Genomic DNA, 22,297 nt, shown 5'->3' with positions numbered 1-22,297 from the left:
TTGTTTGTTTGTTTTTAACAAGAAGTGCTTTCCTCTTCAGAGTAGGGAATAAACAAATGAGAAATAGAACATCTCAGAGTCTAGCATTCATTTTAACCTAGCTTCTGGATTCTGGTATTTTTCCTAATTAAACTTGGGGGGGCAGGCATAATTTTTAAAACACTTTGCATTTTCATTCATTTCAGATGCAGAGAACTTTAAAAGCAAAACCACAAGAGAGTATGTGGTAAATAGGGCCTACTTACCAAAGGAGGTCACATAAAAATTAAAAAGCACTAAAGAATAAATAGTTCACACTGTCGAGGGGGATAAGCTTTGCAACCTCAAGTAAAACATTAAAACTGTATTACACACACTAATCAGATCTGCATAATACATCTGATTCATTCGCAATCGAAGCCAGTGTTCTGATAGATGCTGAACCAACACATGTAGCTGGGTTAGTGTGCCGCTGAGAAGGTTCAGGCACTGGGCCTTCTTCCTCTGCCTGGCTGTGTTCTCTTCCAGCAAGCTAGCAAACTATCAGCTCCCCAAGGACTTCTGCTGCTGGAAGTGAAAGCAGTATGAACTTGTGCATTGAGAGCCTGGGGCCCCCTCCGATGAGCAAGAAACTGGACGATCCTGGATCAGTGTTGGTAGATCTAATCTGCATTGTCAACTTAACTGGATTCAGACTCACCATGGAAATGCACCTCCGGGTAAGGATGTTTCCAGAAAGATTTAACTGACGAAGGAAGACCCACCCTAAAAGTGGGCAGCACCTTCCCATGGGCCGGAGTCCCAGATGGAACAAGGAAAAGGCAGGCTGAGCCCCAGCCCCCCCCCTCCTCGAGTTCAAGGCCAGCCTGGGCTACCAAGTGAGTTCCAGGAAAGGCGCAAAGCTACGCAGAGAAACCCTGTCTCGAAAAACAAAACAAAACAAAACAAAACAAAAAAGTACATAATCAGCTGTCTCCCATTCTCACTTCCATGACTCCCCAGCCATGAATGGACCTTCCCACTAAAGTGTGAGTAAAAAACAAACCCTCCCTTAAATTGCATTTGTCATTGATATTTCAATGAGGACAATTAATACAATGCTTCGTTTCTAAAACATTCTATCTTGTGTCTTACAGAAACACGTTTGTTTCGTGCTATATAAAGAATTCTTCTTTCTCTTCACCCTGGACAGGACATTTGGAGATTCCCGTCTTTGCACCAAAGTCCCTTTGACCAGGAAGTGACAGAGGACGGAGTCTCTCCTTAAAGACTGTTTGGTTTGGAGAAGCAGTCACCTCGAAGGAAGAGCCTGACAAGCGGCATGGTGGCTGACTGTTCTGAAAATCCCGGGGAAATCCGCTCAGAAAAGATTGCCTGCGTTTGGAGTTGATGATGGTGAAGCCGGTGTCGACATTTGTCTCCGCCTCGAGTTTCTGGGAGCTGTTTTCCTTAAGGACGTCCATTCTCGTCTCAGGTTCGATGGGGATAGACAGGCAGTACTGCCGCATGCCTTTGGCTGCGCTGTCGGCCAGGGAGGACCAGCCAGGGCTTCTCCACAAAGGGTCACTGGAGGCTTCTGAGGTCCCACTGGGCTGTGGAAGCTCCAAAGAGTGTACTTTGAACCTCCGGCTCCTGTTCCTCCGGCTCCTTGTCTCTAAGGTTCTCTGTGTGGAGACCAAGTTCAGCCTGGAGCCCTGCCCATGCCTGTCACCTCTGACGCTGCCGTGTAGGAAGGAACACTCGCCATTCCTAACACCAAGTCCTGCCTTCGGTTGGACCTAGGAGACAAGGAAAGGAAGAACCCATGAAACACGGTTTCCCCTGGCCAACAGCCAGAAGCACCGTGTGCCTCCGCCATCCTCTACTGTACCACACCACAGCAGATGTCCAGCCATTTGAGCGGAAGTGAGACATAAATCCGATTTAAATGATCAACACTGGCTCCAAACATCTCACTCTCTTTCCTGGACTTACTAAGTTTTTGACAATGACAAGACTTTGGGAATGAAATGATCACCTGACACCACCACACTTCTTGTAGATTTAGTAAACACTCAAAAGACATGCACAGATGTCGGTCGATGACCTCACCAGATAATTTAAGTAACGTATTACAACCGACAATAGTCAAAGCCTGTGACCACAGTCAAGACAAGGACCGGAATGGGAATTCAATCTTCCAACACTGGTGATACCTCTACTTGATCATGCTAATAAAGAGATATTCCTTTACACTATATGAATATATGTCACTATGATTGTTTTAATGAACAAGCTGACTGGCCATTAGCTGAACGATATAAAGTTAGGCAGGAAAGCCAAACTGAGAATGATGGGATGAGGAAGGGTGGAGTCAGGAATCACCAGCCAGACAGAGAGGGAGCAGGAGATGAATGTGCCATGCTAATACACTACATGGCAGAGCGTAAATAAGGAATATGGGTTAATTTAAAAATGTAAGAGCTAGTTAGTAATAAGCCTGAGCTATTAGCCAAGTATTTGTAATTAATATTAAGCCTCAGAGTGGTTATTTGGGACTGGGCAGTCAGGATAGGAAACTTCTGCCAACAATATCCCTCTTAGATATGTCTAAAACATGTGGGTGCCCCAGGCAGGCTAATAGGCTGAGTACCTTTTAAAACAAATATTCCTTATTTTCTTGAGGTGCCATTTATACACAGTAGAGCATAGCATCATCTGGGAAAATGGGAAAGAAGACTGCTTACATGCATGCTCTATCATTTTAATTCACACAACTTGCATTCTAGTTCCAATCTTACAATACTGGTCAGCAAAATCCCCATTCTGTGGGTGGCTACCCTCTCTTTCCATAGGATGGAGTTCACTGGAACACCTTCCATCATTGGATTCCTGGGAAATTGCATGCCACCTCTTTCACAGTGCTCTCCCAAGATGATTTCTGGAAGCAACAATTTTCACCATAGAACTTGGTATCTAGTACCTCTCTATGAGTTATTGTTCAAGGAGTCCTCACATGCACCTACAATAATACAGGCTATTATCATTACTCTTGGTTCCCCACCAGAGCTAGAAGGTAAGAAACCATATACTTTGGCTGCAGGACATGGAGAAATCAACTGACTAGGAAACTTGCTATCTGTTGGCTAACGCTGAACACTAATACACAGGCCAGTTGGGAAGAAAAGACGTCACTGGTTTTTTTCTAGCACTAGACCCTGCATGCTATAATACCAATTCTAGCCAAAACATGCCCAGTGACTGTTATAGAGGAAACCAACAGATTGACAGTCAGATTTCAGGCCTTCTCCATAGGACAGAATTTATGCCTGGTCAAAGCCCATGGCCTTGTTTGGTAGTTTGTTCGTAGACTTTAGGAAAGGTCTACTATTTTTGTTGCTAAATGGTCACGTTGTCAAACTGCCTTTTAAGTGTTTATGTTATACCTATAGATTAGTACTGCTCTCAATCTTGGTCACCGAAGCTTCTTCTCAGTGGGGATTGGTTAATGCAGAGATTCCCAAATGATCAAGACACTAGGAATAAACTCATTTATATCAAGTCCCTCCTCACACATACAGCAAGGCTCAGATAATATGGAAGTGGGGAATGGGAAGAAGGTAAGAAGTGAAGGAGGAAGAGTCTTGAGAAATGCTGTCCTACGGCCAGAACACGGCTCTCGTATTCACAAACTCACTGTAGCTATGATTGCCTGCACAAATCAGGCCAGCCAACTCCCCCCTGCCCCCCCCCCCCGCACCACCACCACCCCCGCATGGATGGGGGAGTGGCACATGAGGCCCCGCCCCTAGCCGAAGAGCTTTCACAGAGGTTGAGAGCAGAAGAGGCTATTTGTCTGTGGGGTCAGGGTAGAGCTCTCTCTGTTTTAAGAGCTAGCTTTGATGAGGACTAACATCACCCTAAAATAATAGTCTTGGAAGAGGAAATTTGAAGAGGAAAAGAGAGAACTGTACATTTGTCTCCCAAAGCAAGAAGGCAGAAGTCGGGACTGGGGGGTTGAGGTTGGGGGGGGTAGAAAAGCAGGGGTTTTGGGTTTTTTTAGTTAATTACCAAATACATACACAAAGTATTTTTTTTTCAAATGGCAGGCATACGTGCTTTCTTCTAAATTTGCTCTGTGATAGAAATAGAGAAACTGCAAAAAATCAACCCCCAAAATAACAGGGACATTTATTTCTCCTTTTAGAAGTTTCAAATATGTCCTGTGAAAGGGCCATGTAGTGACTGTCTCGCCATGGAGATATCAGCCCAGCTACTCGGCTCAGCAGCGCTGCCAGACACAAGCCACAAATGAATGGTGTGGCTGCGATTCAATACGTTTCTATTTGTGGGCCCTGGGACTTGAATCTTGTGTCATTTTCATGTTTCATATTTCTTTTCCAATCATTTAAAAATGGAAATCTATTCTTAGTTCCTGTCCCATAATTGTCCAATCTCTCCGCTCTCTAGATCAATGAGTCAGTGGTTCTCACTCATCCTCTCTCTCGCTCTCGCTTTCTCTCTTTCTCAGACAAAGTCTTTTTTCTAAAATTCTTTCCCTGGGAGCCCCAAAGCATGAAGCAGTTGTACTGAAGAAGCTTGGAGACTATAGCACAGGGGTAACTCTGACTTCTAGACCTTCCTCAGTTCCAACTCCCACTTCCAGGTCTGTGGGCTTTTTAAAATATAGATTAGGGCTGGAGAGATGGCTCAGTGGTTAAGAGCACCAACTGCTCTCCCAGAGGTCCTAAGTTCAATTCCCAGCAACCACATGGTGGCTCACAACCACCTGTAATGAGATCTGGTGCCCTCTTCTGGCCTGCAGGGACACATGCAGGCAGAATACTGTATACATAATAAATAAATAAATCTAAAAAATAAAAATAAAATATAGATTAAAAACCACCACTCTAGAATCCTTAGATGCCATTCATGGGCCAAGCCAGTTCCCTAAATTCCCTAAATAAATGTACTGCACACATCTAGATGCCCACCCCTAATCCACCAGTGGGACTCCAAGATGGAGCCCATGTGAGCATGGTGCTCTTGTCTGAACCAGTTCCTGCCAGCATTGAGGGGCCTTAGTTGCACAGATGTCCACTGCACCTTAATATGTGCACTTGGACAAACCCATGGGAGACACATCTGTCCCCAAGCTCTGCTGCACACTGTAGTCACCTGGGGGTCAATTCAAAGGCCCTAGTGTCCCACCCTTAAAATTCAAGTGTATCCAAGTAAGGATGTAACATGGGTACTAAACATGTCCCCATTCCCCTAGTGTGTCAAATGCATAGCAAATCTGGAAGCCAATTCCACGGACACAGAAGAGCTGTGTACAGGCAGTTGTGTTGTGGACAAGTGACCTCTTGAAACACTGCTGGTCACTACATCACCTAATTCCATTTCACTGTCTCTGTTCATTCAGTTTCTTCCCTTTCCTTTTCTCTTCTCTCTTTTCTCCTGCTTCTCCCTTCCTGTCTTTCTTTTTTCATCCATTTGTTTTTTTTAAACATTTATTTATTTATTATGTATATAGTGTTCTGTCTGCATGTTTGCCTGCAGGCCAGAAGAGGGTGCCAGATCTCACTACAGATGGTTGTGAGCTGCCATGTGGGTGCTGGGAATTGAACTCAGGTCCTCTGGAAGAGCAGCCAGTGCTCTTAACTGCTGAGCCATCTCTCCAGCCCCTTCATCCATTTGTTTTTAATAAAAATATCTTATTACAGGTTGGATATCCCTTATCCAAAAAATCATTCTTGAATAGTGTTAGATTACCCAGTCTGGAGAAGCAAATCCTTAGGTTTGACTCTGCAGGCCCCATTTCATTTTCTAGCAACTGTTGTTAGAAAGAGAAGTCTGTGGTGTGTTGGCTTAGTACTCTTCAGATATACATCCCGGAGTGCTATTCCCACAAGCATACCTGGAAATCCATGTCTATTGCAGCACTATCTGTAACAGCCAATTTACGGGATCAGCCTATGCCCATTAAGAGATGAATGAATACAGAAAATATCACACACACACAATGGAGCTCTAGTCAGCCATTTGCAGAAAATGAACACAATTGGAGATTATCATATTAAGCAACAATATGTTGGACTCAAAAAGACATGTATCATGCATGCTTTCATTTGTGGAGCCTACATTATATACAGATACTATATTATAAATATACATATAGTAACATATGTTCTAGTATCATTTCTGTTGCTGTGATCAAATGCCCTGACAAAAAGCAGCTTATGGGAGAATAGATTTGCCTGCCTTAAAATTCCAGGTTACAACCCATCATTGAGGGAACTCAAGGTAGGAATTTGAGTAGCTAGTTACATGACATCCATAGTTAAGAGCAGAATGAAGTAATGTGTGCAACCCTATTTTCTTAATTGTGTGCTATGTTCTTAACTAGTTTTCTTTTATACTGTTCAGATTCCATGCCTAGGGAATGGTGCCACCCACAATGGGCTAGGTCTTCCTACATCAATTAACAATCAAGGCAACCCCACAGACATGTCCACAGGTTAATCTGGTCTAGATAATTCCTCATTAAGACTCTCATTCTCGGTAATTCTAGATTATGTCAAACTCAGTTAAAACTAACCAGGACATTGTATATGTACACATGACATGAACATAGAAGTGAGATTGTATGAGGAAATTAAAGGGAATGGCAAGCGTATGGAGTAAAGAGAGGAAGGAATATGATTGAAGTGTGTAATATACTTGTATGAATGTGTCTTTATAAAACTTATCATTGTGTGCAATGAATATACTCTTAGCAAATGTTATATGAAAGTCCTCCTGCCTCCCTGCATTCTACAGCAATGTGAGGTCAAGAACTATTGCTTTAACCACTCCCCTGCCATCCTCTTCTCCCACACCACTTCCTGCCTGTCATTACTTCCACCAAACACTCCCAGCCTTGGATTGGAGTCAGAATGGGAGACGCACATCCACATTTTCTTAACTTGGGCCCAGGGTGTAGAAAAGCACATGACTATGAAAGCTGGTGCTGTGAGGTGGCTGTGGCTTCCAGCTTCAGCCAGGCTGCATCCGGTCCTCCTGTTCCCTTGGTCATCCCTCTCTGGTTAGCACGGCTGCTTTGCACCCATTAAACTGTCCTGAGAATTTTGGAGGCACAAGCTCCCTTTACCACCATCCCATCAGGTCTCACTCCCTCTGTGACAGAGAAAGCAAACCCTGTCCTTAGTCAAACTGACCCACAGCTCCATTCATCCTGCCCGTGGGGAAGTGACCAGCCCCTACCTGTGATGTGATCTCCATTGCCCTCTGCCTTCTCCATGACCCCAGCCTATCTGTCCTTTTGTTCTCCTCTCTCCCCCATCCCCGCCTCCCTCTCTCCTTCTCCTCACTCCTTTCAGTGAGTAAATGGGTTTCTCGAGTCTCCTATCTCCTCTCTCCCACTCCAGCTTTCTCCCTACTGCTCTTTGTCAATAAATGTCTACCTTCGTTTTTCCTGCTAACCGCCCCTCCCATGACCTCCACCTCTGCCTACCATTCCACAAACCAGCTAGTACCACAGTTATCTACCGTCAACTTTGTCGTTAGCTCCTGGAAGGATTTTCCTCTGTGATCTTTATCCTTCACTCCTACAGTTCTCTTTAAGTTTCCAGACAACATATTCCTTTGCATTTCCCCCTTTCCCTCTGCCTTTCTCAGTTTCCATAAAGGTGTCTTTTTCTCAGACGATTCATATAATGTCACAGTGATCCAGAGATGACTTAAGCCCTCTTTTTAAAACTTATTTGTATTTCATGTGTACGAGGTTTGCCTACATGTATGCTGCGTACCATGTGTTTGCCTCTTGCCTGCAGAGATAAGAAGAGAGTGACAGATCCCCTGGAACTGGAGTTAAAGATGCTGTGAGCTGCTGTGTCCCTGCTGGGAATTGAACCTGTGACCTTTGAAAGAGCAGCCGCTGCTCTTAACAACTGAGCCATCTCTCCAGTTCCCCTAAGCCTTCTTAATCTATACAGTTCTCAACCTTCCTAATGCTGCAACCCTTTAATGCAGTTCCTCATATTGTGGTGACCTCCCTTCAACCATAAAGTTATTTTTTGTGGTTAATTCATAACTGTAATTTGGCTACTGTTATGAATTGTGATGTAAATATTTTTGGAGATAGAAGTTGGCTAAAGGTGTCCGGACCCACAGGTTAAGAACTGCTGCTCTATACACATGCCTAGCTCAACCTCGGATATTTATGCCTTTAGTCATCAAAGTAACTAGGCTCACAGAAACATGGCTGCCACTATCATCTGTCTCTTAAGCTTCATATCTAGGTATCCAAGTTCCTTCCAGGTACTACCCTCTCAAATACATCACTCTCCAACTCTTCTGTACCACTGAATTCATCTGCCTGCACAGAAACTCTCTGTTCTCCTTCTCTGTTTCCTTGATGACCATTATGTTACCCAAGCACAAACTTCCTCTGCCCCTTTCCACACCCCGAGAATAGCAGTCACCTGTTCCCATGGACTCTGCCTCCTAGCACTCTTACAGATCTTTCTCTCTCCACTTCCTGCCACTAGCCTTAACACTTAGTACATCTTATCTAAATTCCTGCAGCAGCCATCTAACTCCCCATGATCCTCTTGCCTCCCAACTAGTCCACTCTCAACTCTCCTCGTGTGTGTGTGTGTGTGTGTGTGTGTGTGTGTGTGTGTGTGTGTGTGTGTGTGTGTGTAGGGGGTGCTTTAACTGTCCTGTAATGGCCTCCTGCTTGTCTCAAGATGAAGTTGAATGCTTTGATTAGCCTACTTTGCCCTTGACCATCTGCAGCAAGAACTCACTACAGCTGAGAGCTCATCACTTTCCCCCTTTGAACCTCTTTCCACCCTGTTGGCAGAGCTTGCTCTTTTCCATTGCTTCTGTTCATCTATCATCTGTTCCATCTAGAAGGGCTTCCTTGGAGCCTTTTTCCTAGAAACCAATCTCTGTCACCTGCGAGTTTATACATCGTCTCTCCATGAAAGTCTTCTCAATTTGCATTAGGTACTCCTACTTAGCAACTTCACCACTGATCAGCTGTGAGACTTTGGACAAGTTGCTTAATATTTCTATGCATCCCGTTCCCCACCTGTAAGAAAGGATAAGTGCCAACATCACAGGATTGCCATGAAAACGATATGATAACGGTGTCTGGTATGTAGGAATGCTGTATATGGCATGACTGTGTTCACCATCACTAAGACTGCTGTTTCTTCTCACAGACCTTAGAACTTGCCATTCTGTTTTGTGCCGGGTTGTGTGTCCATCTCCTCTGCATCTACCCCTGGACATTGCCAAGGTATCATAAATATCTTCATCATAGTGCCTTTCACACTTAGAACATTGCCTACAACATGTTAAGTTCTTGTACAACAAGAACTAACCTGTTAAACACGTAAAACTTAACACTTAACAAAATTCATATTTTTTGCACAGAGAAATGAGTGGAAATGGACATCTATAAATCAAGCTCCTGGCTATCATTGAGTTACTTCATGGAGTTGTTTTAAGAGAAGTCAGCCTGGGGCATGTAACTTAGCGGTAGAGCACAAACCAAGCATGTTCAAAACTCTAAGCACACACAAAAGAAAAGAAAAAGAATTTAAAGCGAATATTGCTTTTTTTTTTCTTTTCATACATCTGGATGTTTCTGTTCTCTTCCTAACCTAAAGAGAACAAAAGAGAGAGAGAGAAGCCTGAGATCCTTAGGCCTTGTCAATCTAGAAATGCAGTGTGGGCAGTCAGAATGAGAAATTTCCCAAAGAAATGTAATTCTGAGTGACTGGGACAAATCCCTGGAGAGAGAATAAATCTTCTCTTGCCAAAAAACAAATGAAAATGCACTTATTGGAATTATGATCACCAGGAGCTCATCTTTCTAAGAACTAAAATGCCACCAATCGAGAACAAGGTTTTCCCAAGTTCAGAGAACATTAGCAGCTATGATAAAAAGGGAGTACATTCATCCCTCATTGTGAGTTTCAACCTGAAAAACATGAGAAAATGCATCATAGAAAAAATGGTTCAACTATTGAGCAGCAGGCTTGTACCTGTGAAGGGAAACAATATTGTGTCTCACTGACGATTTTTCAAAAAGGTAACCAAAGAATTTCTCTGAGATGGGAAAAATGATGGTGTAGAAACAAACTAGATAGATATGCAGAGACTCTCAAATAGCACCAGAGTTACCGAAGAGTGGAAAACCTTTTCCAGTTAACTGTTTGTAAAACTCCTTAATCTACTGACAAGCCACCAATGCTAACCTGCCATTCTCTAGCAGCTATTGCCTCCAAGTATCACCTGTTAAGCACAGTACAACCGAGGTACTTAGTAAATGCAGATGTGGGAGTGTGTCACTGCCTGAGGTGAGTCAGGTGGAGGGATGGAGAATGAGAAGGCAAGAGCAGAAAGAAGAGGGGCTGATGAAGTCTGTGTGAGGACAGCTTGGACATGCAAAGAAGAGGTCCTCGAATAAATTGCTTATTTCCAGCGAAACAGGATTATGTAATTCCACTTACACGAAATGCCTTCAACGGGTGAATTCATGAAGACAGAACAGAGCATAGGCTGCCTAGCACTGGTAGGAAGAAGGAATGCTAAATTCAGTTTACTGGGTGTGGAGTTTTGTTTTGGGGTGATGACAAGATGTTTTGTGGACAGTGTCACTTAGCGAGAGAGCTAAGAGCCTCTGACACACAAAGGCAGCAATTGCTCTGCTTCTGCTTGGCCTCCAGAAGCTTCGACGTGACAAAGCACTTGCAGGTCTATTCTTTCATTTGATTCTCATAACACAAATCATACATGTGAGTGCCATTTGCAGGCTCCGTCAGCAGCTGTACATTATAGTAAAGTTAGAATGGAAGCTAGTTATCAAGTATTCACTCAGACATGAATGCCCATGCCTCCCATATACGAAGCATTAGTTGGAATACTGCCTTCACAGGAGTGAGCTGGAAAAGATGCCTTCCTTCCTGACACTCCTATCCTATGATGAGTCATACTTCTGAAGACCTGGCCTCTGTCCCCCTGTCCATCTACGTGTCATGATGTCACTCCCTTGACTGCAGTTCCATGCAGCCTCGGGCAATGTGTTAATGTGTCCTACTAAGGAAGTACTGAACTGCACACTGTCTCTTCCATTCGGGACACCTTTCCTCCCCTTGATGGCTGGCCTGCCCCGTGTCATCTAGCTCATGCAGGCCTCCTCAGCACTTCTCCTCGAGAAAGTTTCTCCCTGGCCCCTTGGATTCAGCATCCGACTCACTCGGGCCTCTTTAACTCCACCCAGGTCCTATAAGTGTTATCTGTAGAGAGGTTAATTTGTGATTTTGACTCTCTTAGTGATAGACATTGTTTTCTTGAGTGAACTTTGTTCATTTACAAACATTCAGCCATTACCTCCTCCACTCTGATCTTTGGTAAGGACCTTCACCCTTTTGTGACAGTTCCATACATCAGTGTGACCTCACACAACAGCTAGAGTAAAGGTTAGATCTTTGCCTCAGGACTAACTTCACCCATAAAACTCCATTCTCTGAGTACAACCATCAGCTCAGAGGAGAGCATAGAGTCTATATTGGTCCAATTGGAGTCTAGTCTAGAAACTTTATTGGGCCATGATGAATTGATTACAGAGCTGAGACCAAGGTAGCAGAGCTAAGAACCGGGTCCTAGGTAGGCTAATTTAAGGCCTGGACCACTTAGTTGCAAAAGCAAGAGTATTCATCATCCATCCCTGTTACCCTAACACTGATCCCAAGGAAGTTTACACTGGGTTTTGCACCCTAAACATCTCACTTTGTTCTAAGTGCGAATTGGCTGTACTGTAGTGACAACATGCTGATTTCAGGAGCATAGTAGAGTCTAGCCATTTGTACTCTATACTCAAACATTTTTTATGACAAGAAATCACAGTAGAATTTTCTAGAAAACAATTCCTCATTTTGTTTGCAAAAGTATAGAGTCCTGGATACCAAGAGATCAAGAAGAAGTGCCCAAGACCAGTGTTTTGAAGTGAAGAGGTGCACGAAGTAAAGAGTCTGAGGGAAGCCACAAGAATGAAGGACACATGCTGGGTCCCTGCTCAAGAGGTGTTGGGACTTCTAAAACATCTCGAGACAATGGAGTTATTTTCATATTCCTTACTGGATTTCCCTTCATCAAAAACTTCTCTAGTCTCCCCAAATTTGATTCAACTTTCTGACGTAACTAATTATATAACTGTGTCTCCCAATTAAACATCACTTAGCCTTCAGAAACAGGAGTGAATAAGGACATGTTCCCTACTGCATGCCAGGGATGCTTATTTTAAGTTCCGGAGATTAACCAGAACTAAATGTGGAAGTTCAGATGTCCGGGGAATTAGGGAGTTGTACACGAAGCATCTAAGCAAGAAGGTAGTGAATAAGGCGGTTGCTTGGCGACCCCAGTGCAAGTGGAGGTCAGAGGACAACTCTGTGGGAGACATTGAACTCAAGCTGGGCCATGGTGGTACATGCCTTTAATCCCAGCACTTGGGAGGCAGAAGCAGGCGGATCTCTGTGAGTTCGAGACCAGCCTGGGCTATAGAGTGAGTCCCAGGAAAGGCTCCAAAGCTACACAGAGAAACCCTGTCTCAAAAAAGAAAGAAAGAAAGAAAGAAAGAAAGAAAGAAAGAAAGAAAGAAAGAAAGAGAGAGAGAGAGAGAGAGAGAGAGAGAGAGGGAGGGAGGGAGGGAGGGAGGGAGGGAGGGAGGGAGGGAGGGAGGAAGGAAGGAAGGAAGGAAGGAAGGAAGAAAGAAAGAAAGAAAGAAAGAAAGAAAGAAAGAAAGAAAGAAAGAAAGAAAGAAAGAAAGAAAGAAAGAAAGAAAGAAAGAAAGAAAGAAAAAAGAAATTGAACTCAGGCCCTCGGGCTTGGCTACAAACACCTTTACCAGCTGAGACATCTCCCTCACACTGCGTCTATTTTTAAATTCTTTTCTCAGTAAGACAAAGAACTCATAAAAATGAACCCTGATTTCCCCAGTAATATATCTAACAACACGTTTTAGGGGATCCCCTCCCAACAGTCTGGAGCCTTCACTTTTGCTCTATAAATATGTCCTGCGTTTTACTCATATGAAAAAGAAAAGGATGTATTTATTACAGAATCTGTATTCATCATGTTTTATTAACTAAGGCCAATGAATGTAAGAAAGCTAGCTGAGGGGGAAGGGCAACAATTGCTACCTAGTGTTATTTCATACACTAGGCCTTAAGGGGAGTTCTGGTCATTTCCCAAGGATGGACACCATGGGATTTGCTTTGACTGTCATGTACTTTCTGCACATTTCTAAGCACAGGGACTGCTGCCACCCTGCCCACCCCCTATGTCCCACCTCCGCGGTGCCACCATTAGTGAAACAGACTTTGAGACCTGATAGAGACACATCCTCACTCTATCTTGGACAAATAACTGTGCCTCGGTCTTCTCATCTGTAACAAGAACGGTAGTGACTTCTTAGAGTGTTATAAGGATTAACAAAATTGGTGATTAGAAAATCTTAGTGCAGTGCATAATATGCACAACAGTAACTAAAATATAATAACGTGCGTTTATGAGTGTTCCGTCATTTCATGCAGATTAACAACCTTCATGCAGGAAGATGCCAGTTATCACCTTCATTGAGCTAAGGTCACAACAGCCACTAAGTGTTAAAGCTAGGCTGCCACATCGTATGCCAAAAGGGACAGCACGTGGCAGCCATCATGATTAGGTAAACCCCTGGCTGTGTTTAGCGTCAGTTGGATGGCTGGAAAGGGTGGCTTTCAGATTTTCTTTAGAAGGCATTCGGGGTGTTGAATTTGATTTGTGCTTAAATTTGACAGTGGTAGAAAATGCTGCAAAAGGAAGCCAACGGTATTGCGAACCTAGCCTTCCCAAACGCCGCCGTTACAACAACTCGCCCTTCCCTAAGTCTGTGGAAAGAGCTCGTGACCGCAGCCTTGATCAGCAGCCTGGAAGGACCCATGCTGCTTCATAAGCCCGGCTGCTCTTCCTGTGTATCATTTCCTGCTTTTTCTACTCCCTTGCTCAGCGTGGTTTCCGTAACACTTGGGGCTTTACTCCTCCTCTAAGGCTTCCTCCCGGCTGTGTGGCTGACCTTCATGCAGGCTTCACTCAAGCAGCATGATTTTTCTCTTTCTCTTCCTTATCTCCCTACTCGGGCAGCTGCTAAGATTTACAGCTTGCCTGCACTGAATTGTTTCTTTTCTTCTTCTCCTTCTTTTGAATTCCAAGAAATCTGTCCTTCAGTTTCTACCTGAGGCTGTCCTTAAATTTCTTTTTTTAATTTAAATTGAATTTATTTTTAACTAGTACAAAAAAAGCAAAATGGTACGTGACTATGGAGTAGTATGTGATCTTGTGGTACAAATACATAATGTCTGCAGTATACAGTAATTTAAACATAGATAGTGCCTCAAACATACATCATATCTTCTCCAAAGGTAGTTATCAACTGAAAAAAGTTCAGGGCCGTCATGGTGGCATTTCTATATAAACACATTTCATGCTTGGTCCTATCCATCGCGCCTTCTCTCTGTGGTACCCCTCTTCTCTCTGTCCAACCTCAATGCTCTTCTCAATACCTAATAGTCCCTCTTCAGTTTTCCAGCTCCATTTTCATAGTTCCTGATAAGAACAGATACTACACTTGAGCTTAGCCAAAAGGCCAAGAAGTGATGACAAAATTTTTAATGGCTGAATAACAACCCGTGGTGTATGTAGAGCATGTCCTTAAATTTCTTTATTAATGAGACTAAGAACTGAAAGGAGAGAACTCCATTACCCTAGTAACATGTGTGACTCTGACAAGATGCTCCCAAATTTCCAGTAATATTATTACTGCATCTGAGTGTGCAACGTGTGTATGGACAGGTGACAGGCATGGCAAAGGGCATTCTGGGGAGGCAGCATGGTCTGACTCTCCAGCTTTTTAGCTACAAGTTCATACACGTCAGATGAGGATACTGTACAGTTTGAAGTCTGACTGTCAACTGCAGTATATATTAGAATCACACAATGAGCTCTTTTATTCTTTTGTAAGAAATGCTCTGGGTCTCCTGATCTAACCAGACTGTGGTGCACCTTGGCATGAGTAAGTCTAAAGCCTCCCAAGTCTCTTAATATACAATCAATTTGAAAACCACTGAGTAAATTACCTGCAGGGTCCATCCAGAGAGAGCATCACACCTTTCTGTGTGCTCGTGTGACTGTCCTGACAGGGATGAGGCTATTTTAAAGACATGCATGTGCCCCTCCCTTTGGCTATCAGACTAATGACACAATGGATCCCCAAAAACACAAATTTCCCCAGGAATCTCATGCTGCAGAGGAGGGAAAGCTGGGCCCTGATGGCTGCCAGAGGAGGAGCTTGACTCCCAGAAAGATTTTGCCACTTGCTGGGCTGTTCTGCAGTAGAGGTTGGAGCTGAGACAATGGCGGATGGATGATAACTGGGACGGACCACACCCAAACCAGGACTGCTTAGTTATCTATGCATACTTCTTGCCCTCTATTTAAACCTAAACTTCATGTCAGGGGGATGGGCCATTGGACATCTTCATTTATTTTTCTCCCAATATATCAGTTTTGAATAGATCTCCTTTCTCTGTCTTTCACTATTATTCATCTTTTTAATTGGCCTATTGAAGATGGATGGCCAAGCCTAACCTGTCTGAGTTTCCAGGGCCCTGGTTCTGGTCCTACCAACCCTAGTAACCCTGTTACACACCAGAAACAGAACAAATGAAATACCTGCAGCAGAATCTTGTTGCCATCATAGTCCTGAGTCTGCCACCTGGTGCTGCTGATGGGCACACACGGATTGGGGAGAAGAGGCACCAGCTGGCCTATCTCTTGAACCTTGAACTGCAGCACAGAAGACTCTTTGGGGTCCACTGGCATTCCCAGGGGCAGCTGCTTCAGAGAGAGCTGCAGGCTGAAGCCCTCGGAGGCATAGAGAACAAAGAAACAGAAGTTGCTCTTTTGAACGGTGGCATCTCTCTGTAGGATCATCTCATACAGTCTGATGGCATCTTCGTAGTTATCAAAACTGCAATACAGAGTCACTCGGAGGATATCAGTGCCACAGTGCACCGGCCTCATGCCCCACACTGGCATCTGGTTGTGCAGGCTGTAGAATTCCTGATTGGCAGGGAGATAGGGACAAGGCCTCCCCTGTGCATGCTGGGTAGGGAAACCCTGCCAGGGTGAATGCTGTAGGAAGTCCAAGACTCGAAACAGCCGCTCCTGTCCCAAGCTTTCCTGAAGAAAGAGCAAAACAGACATCCCTGGGAAGCGGGCCCTCCGGGGATGGTACTTTTCATGGTAATTCACTGGTCTGGCCCGTTCAGACACCAGGAAGAGACGCACCTCCGGGCAGATGCAATCCAGGAGTTGGTCCAGAGCCTGCTGCAGAAGTGAACCGTTCCCAGTGTCAGCAAGAAGATGCACAGTCAAGGCTAGAGACTCCTGTGTCTCATCCATGGCAGGCCTAGGTGAAGATGATAAAGAAGGCCACCGGGCAGGGTCCACTCTTCAGCCTTCTAAGATGAGCCAAGGCCTCACACAGAGCCCTCTAGAAAAACTTCAGCCACTTCTGAACCAAGCTCTTAGCCAGATCACACACGCTCCCGGCTTCCTCCAATGCTCCAGCAGGGAATGTCACTCAAGTGTGGACTTTGCTACACACAACAGCAGTAGCTCCATGTCATCCGGTCTGGGCAGATGTAACTATGTGCTTGGCTTTTTCAGGCATTCCCTGGCGTTCCTGTTTGACCTAAAAACCTATAATGCTGAGAACCACGCCAGTGGGTGGTTCTTACATTCAACTCAGTAGAGGAAATGACCAGGCTTAGAGGAACAGGAGGAGGCTCTGTTGGACTGATAGCAATCTGGAGCTCTGTTACACTGAAGAGACATCCATTGGGTGGACCACAATGGGCTCTGACTTCCTACTTAAATATCCTGGTGTTTACAGGGGCCTGCCAGGCCACCCGAATAGAATGCCTTCTTTAATACCACTCCCAAGCTTGTCCGCATGCCAGAGCCCTCAGCCACCATCTCTTTTATTTCATTTTTTGACCATTTTCTCCTAGGTCACAAAGAAGAGATATTTTGTCTACGTAGTGTCGGCCTCATTGAAAACGGTTTGCCTGGCTGAACTAACAGTCTGGATGCGCTAAAACAACGTTAAGAAACTAAGTCGCCTTTGGTTCGTGCAAATTTGCAGACAGTGAGCCTTCCTATTTCAGTAATTACTGTGTCTTCCTATGGAGGATCTGTTGGTAAATTGTCCTAAAACTTTAGATAAATTGATTTAATCAGCCAACAAACCTACAAAGAAGAGAGTTTTTATCCCCCAGTTGCTGACAAGAAACTGAGGCAAAGGAAAAATCAGGGAAGTTGCCCAGACTCACACAGTGAAGTGGCTGAGGAAAGATTTGAAAGACTGGAAGGACCCACATTCCATGCTCCCTCTCTAGAGGTAGGAAGGCTAGCCACAGTTTGTTGTTGTGTTTGTTTGTTTGGTCTCTCAAGGTGAGGAAGAGATGCCAAGTCAACACCTAGTCAACATACTTCCCCATGGATACAGACTGTTAAATCTTAAAGAGAATACCACATAGTTGACACAATCACCTACTCTGTTCCCAAATCCTGTAATAGTCAGGCATAGAAGCAAAAACTCTAGGATTCAGCCGGGCGGTGGTGGCGCACGCCTTTAATCCCAGCACTCGGGAGGCAGAGCCAGGCGGATCTCTGTGAGTTCGAGGCCAGCCTGGGCTACCAAGTGAGTCCCAGGAAAGGCGCAAAGCTACACAGAGAAACCCTGTCTCGAAAAACCAAAAAAAAAAAAAAAAAAAACTCTAGGATTCAGGAGGCTGCAACAGAGGTATTACTGTGGGTTCAAAGCCAGTTGGGCTGGGTAGAAGCCAGTCTAGGCATTATAGTTAACCCCCACCTCAACAACAACAACAACAAAAAATTGCTGTTATGAGAGTTGTTCTGCCACTGGGTGTGGATATGCACCACGTTCTAATGTGAGAATGTTTGTGTAACGCCACAGTGGATCAGGGTATGTTGTAACTTTCTAATTCAAAACCAATTTTAATGAAAGGGATAACTTCCTCTAACTTTACATCTTACATTCATGGGTTTCTTCAGTAGTGTGAAAGCTACGATCCTGTGCTTGGATCATGGGCTAGCCACGCTAATTCTAAAGAGAGACACTTTTGCCTGTCCGTAATTAAGAATGGAGCAGTGGAGGTACCCGTGGGAAAGGAGCAGCAAGGAGTCTCACGGCTCGGTCTACATATCTCTGGTTCCATTCATAGTTGTCTATACATTGCAAAATTCTCACAGATCTATGGAAGAAGAGACAGATTCTTTCCCCAACTTGGCCAAACTGTCATTTAATTCACTTTCCTTTTCTAATTTCTGTTTCCTAATTTTTTGGACTACAGGGAAGCTGAGGGGTTAGTTATGGACTTGACCACTTGGTAACAGTAGAATAACCAAATTTAAAGTCAAAAGTTCAATCCTCAGAAAGGAATCATCTCCATCGAGATCTGCCCATAATTTTAATCAGTTGAATTTTATAATACTAAGATTCTTGTATTAGAAAATTATAGAAATACAATTTGTAACTGACAAATTGCTTCTAAATTTCCATGTATAACAAAATAATCAGGTTCATTTTGCTTTAACTTTCTGGGAATTGTTAGAAGGTTTTAAAAGAATTACAGCTCTCAAACTTTTTTTTTTTAAAAAAAAAGCCACCTCTTAATTCATGTCACATGCTGACATTTGAAGGCAATAACTCTTTTTGCTCAGTATAAGGCCCTTCCCTCTCCCACAACCTTTCTCTTGCAGAGCCCGCTCTTCTGAGTCACTTTAGACCAAACCCTGGTTTTTGAAAGAGCTTTTGAAATTCTTAAAATAGCATAAATAAACTCTAAGTGTTTGAAGAAAAAAACCCTCCACTTGAGTCAAAAATATTAACTCATTAGCTCACAGCATTTTGTCTAACACAGACGTTAAAAGTCGTATGCAGAACAGGTTGTTTAGCCTTCCACCCAGTGTTCTCTTGGAGTTATCATTGTGTTTTCATGGAAAAGAGCTCATTAATCTGTTGTCAGGGAAATGCTAAGCAATTGCAGTCAGAAGCAGGGGAGGGGGTCAGCTAGCACTCTGACAGACTATCTTTGCAGTCCCTTCTCCTGGAGCAATGTGACATCCTGACCCACCTCCCCACAACCCCCACCCCACCCCTCCCACCCCCGTCACCTCCATTCAGGGTCACCCTCTACCATTCACCACAAATGGCAGCTTCTTCGCTCAGCTCCATGGTGAACTCTGTGTTTGAACAATGCTCCTGTGGACAACGTAGAGGAAAACATTCAGGGACATCATCAGCTTTGACTTCTTGATTCTGAGCTTTCTACCTTATTTTCCCTGAACTTGGAACCCCTGCCCAGGTTCCTGTCAGAGATCTGTGCCTGAACAGCAGTGAGCTGGTCCACTCTCTACATCAATGGTGGAAGTGTGGTGACAGGAAATAGCAAGAAATCAGCGACTTAGGAGAATTTGGTGGGATGCGAGAGACTTTCCGGATTTGTCCCTTCTGTAAGTCTCTTAAATAGAGTGTGATACCCTAAAGCCCTTAGATTCCCCTTCCCACTCTCAGGAGAACTTTAAGAACATTTCTTCCCATCTTTAATCTATCAGGTATGTTTTTATTTCTCAGACATTGAAAGACTGGCTCTTCCTCCAGAGCAGCGGGCACAGTCACCCAGGTCCCACTTTGGAGAAGGGCCTTAAGCCATTGGTGTCATGATCAAGGGCATTGCAAGTGGTCTGGGAGATCTGTGGGAGGAGCTTCGAGGAGCTGCAAGGTCTAGAAGAGGGAAGATGCTACTTAATATCTAAGTCTTGCTAAGTGAGAGAAGGAGACAGGCAGGTGGGGAGACTGGGTTTGGACTGAGGGGAAAGGAGCCTGAGGATTCTCAGAGCTGTGGCCATCTAGAAATGCACACATCTCATCATAGCTGGAAGGAAGTCAAGGGCCTTGTAAGGAGCTGTTTCGGCTTTATTTCTATCACAAACAGAACCATAGAAGGGGTGTCTTGGGAAGGAGGGATGTAGATACAGGATCTCCCTACATATCCCAAGGTGGCCCCAAATTTACAGTCCTGACTCAGCCTCCCAAGTGCGGGGATTACAGGTGTGTGCTGCCCACACCTGGCCAAAGGGTTGTCTTGAAAAAAAGAAGCAATGCTTTGAGGACCCATACACCCAAATGCCGTATGGGAACCCAGTGAGTAGGCCTTTGAGCTGGTGGAGTATCATCCAATCAGGCTTCACACAGTGGTGTCCATGGGTGTCTGGGTGAGGCTGTCAGTGCCAGATAAGGACTAATGCAGAAAAGGAGCCATCAGGAATAAGGATAAGGTGTGTGGCATGAACACACTGAGAGGATGTCTATTGGGCTCAGAGTAGAGATGTCCAATACCACCTCAGAGCGGAGCAACAAACCAGAGATTAAGTCCTGAATAAACACCGATCATCATGGGACTGAATATGACCACCTATAGAGAGAATATTTGATAGGTTTGGGACAGAGAGGAAGATGGGCCATGAGCATACTCCATTTAAGGGACAGGAGACATTTATGCGGCACCTAGGGACAAATAGTGAGTGGGATATGCTATCCTAACCGTGTGGTGCTTGGGTCTTTGGCCAGAAGACTCCAGGACATGGCTTTGGCTGCAGACATTGTCACTTAGACACTGTCACATTTATGAGTCATTCTTCCTCCTCAATTAAGAAAACTGAAAAGCAGCAGCTGTCTCCCAGCAGACTTCAGACCCATGTAAATCTCTATTCCTTTGTGCCTAGAAGAACTTAGCTCTGCACCTTTGATTCTGTGTTGGCAGTCTGGAGGAAGTGCCCTCCCCGACACACACACACACAACATCTGAAGGAAAGGGGGTGGGGAGAGGCCACATCCCTCACCCAGTTACCTCCTGCTAACAGCCTCTAATTCTGTACCCGTGAAGTGGGTATGGCAAAGGTCTGTCATGGATACAGGACTCTTGGCATCTTCTAGAAGGTGAGACTCCCTGGGGTGGGGGGAGGGGGCGGGGGGGGGGGGGAGAGATGTTATTGTCACCACACAGCTGGCTGTTGGTAGAGCCTAGCTGGATTTCTGGGTTTCAGGATGCTTCTCTACCGTATCTGAGGGAAACTGTACACGGCAGCTGTGGCTACTCAGGTAAGTCTTGGGACTTCAAGACACATTAAAAGAGGGAAAGAAGATATAGGAATGGGGATTATGTTTAGACTTGGTCATGTCCAGTCTCTGGACCCCTCTAGAGTGTGCTTCCCTAGCATGCACACACACACACACACACAGACACACACACAGAACACACACACACACACACACACACACACACACACACACACACACACACACACACACACACACACACACACGAGTGCCTGTGCATCTCAGCTCCTGGCTTCTTGGGAACCCTGGCAGAAACAGCAGTATAAAGACAATGGAGACCGAGCATGCCCAACCCTTCAGGGCTGTACTATTAAAGAAGAATTGTAAATAGCCACCGTAAGCACCTTCTCCCAGCTCTGGCCTCTCTACTGAAAGCCTCCTCCCAGTTCTCCAAGGAATATTTCCTGCTCAGCCCCCAAACAATGCTATCGGGTCCCTAGTAAACTGCCATCTGTTTCCCACTTTCCTGGAGCATGCGGGAGCAGATCCCTGGTGTTCGCGGGTGCAAACAAAGACAATGTGTTTCCTCCTGGCCCTTTGCTGGGCTCTGCCCCTAGACTTCACTTCCCGTGTCCCAGCCAGTCCTAGTTCCCAGCTATAAACCAGTGAGCCAGAGGCCTGGCCCCTCCCACCTGCCTCTGCAATTCCTGATCCCTCAGGCTGGTTTCATCATCCGCCCTCCGAAGAAAGAAGCAACAGTGGTAATAACTGACCTGACTCAAGGGAGAGAATCTAATGAGTTCAAATAACCCAGAAGCAGCCTTGGAGCCTTAGGGTGTCCCAGCCTGTGTTAACTCCAAATAAAATCTACTTAAGCACAGTGGGGCATGGGTGGATAAATTGGTATAATTATTCTCGTGGAATACTATAAGTTAGTGTATATTTTTAGCATGTGACTATGAAGGCTAGAGTCAAAAAAATGTAAAATAATACAGAAATTCTCGGCATTTAGTAAGGCTAAAAATGGGCGTGTCTTCCAACCTTTGACCTCCTGAAGAGAATTTCTAAAGAAATCTC

At 44.6% G+C, this 22,297-nt stretch overlaps 1 protein-coding gene and 1 pseudogene across 1 annotated transcript; both read right to left on the bottom strand.

Moving 5' to 3' along the window:
* Positions 1-3: 3 nt before the first annotated feature.
* Positions 4-16,913, bottom strand: Fam124b (family with sequence similarity 124 member B). The gene is made up of 2 exons (XM_006972113.4): positions 15,745-16,913; positions 4-1,757 (listed from the first exon to the last, which is right to left on the bottom strand). The coding sequence occupies exons 1-2, from the start codon at positions 16,474-16,476 to the stop codon at positions 1,134-1,136; spliced, it is 1,356 nt and encodes a 451-aa protein (XP_006972175.1). The 5' UTR covers positions 16,477-16,913; the 3' UTR covers positions 4-1,133.
* Positions 14,578-14,671, bottom strand: LOC121822169 (U2 spliceosomal RNA; annotated as a pseudogene).
* Positions 16,914-22,297: the final 5,384 nt, after the last annotated feature.

This window comes from Peromyscus maniculatus, chromosome 13, assembly GCF_049852395.1.
Source record: "Peromyscus maniculatus bairdii isolate BWxNUB_F1_BW_parent chromosome 13, HU_Pman_BW_mat_3.1, whole genome shotgun sequence".
Taxonomy (NCBI): Eukaryota; Metazoa; Chordata; class Mammalia; order Rodentia; family Cricetidae; genus Peromyscus; species Peromyscus maniculatus.
Note: the sequence above shows the minus strand (reverse complement) of the source record. Positions and strands in the feature narration are given on the sequence as shown.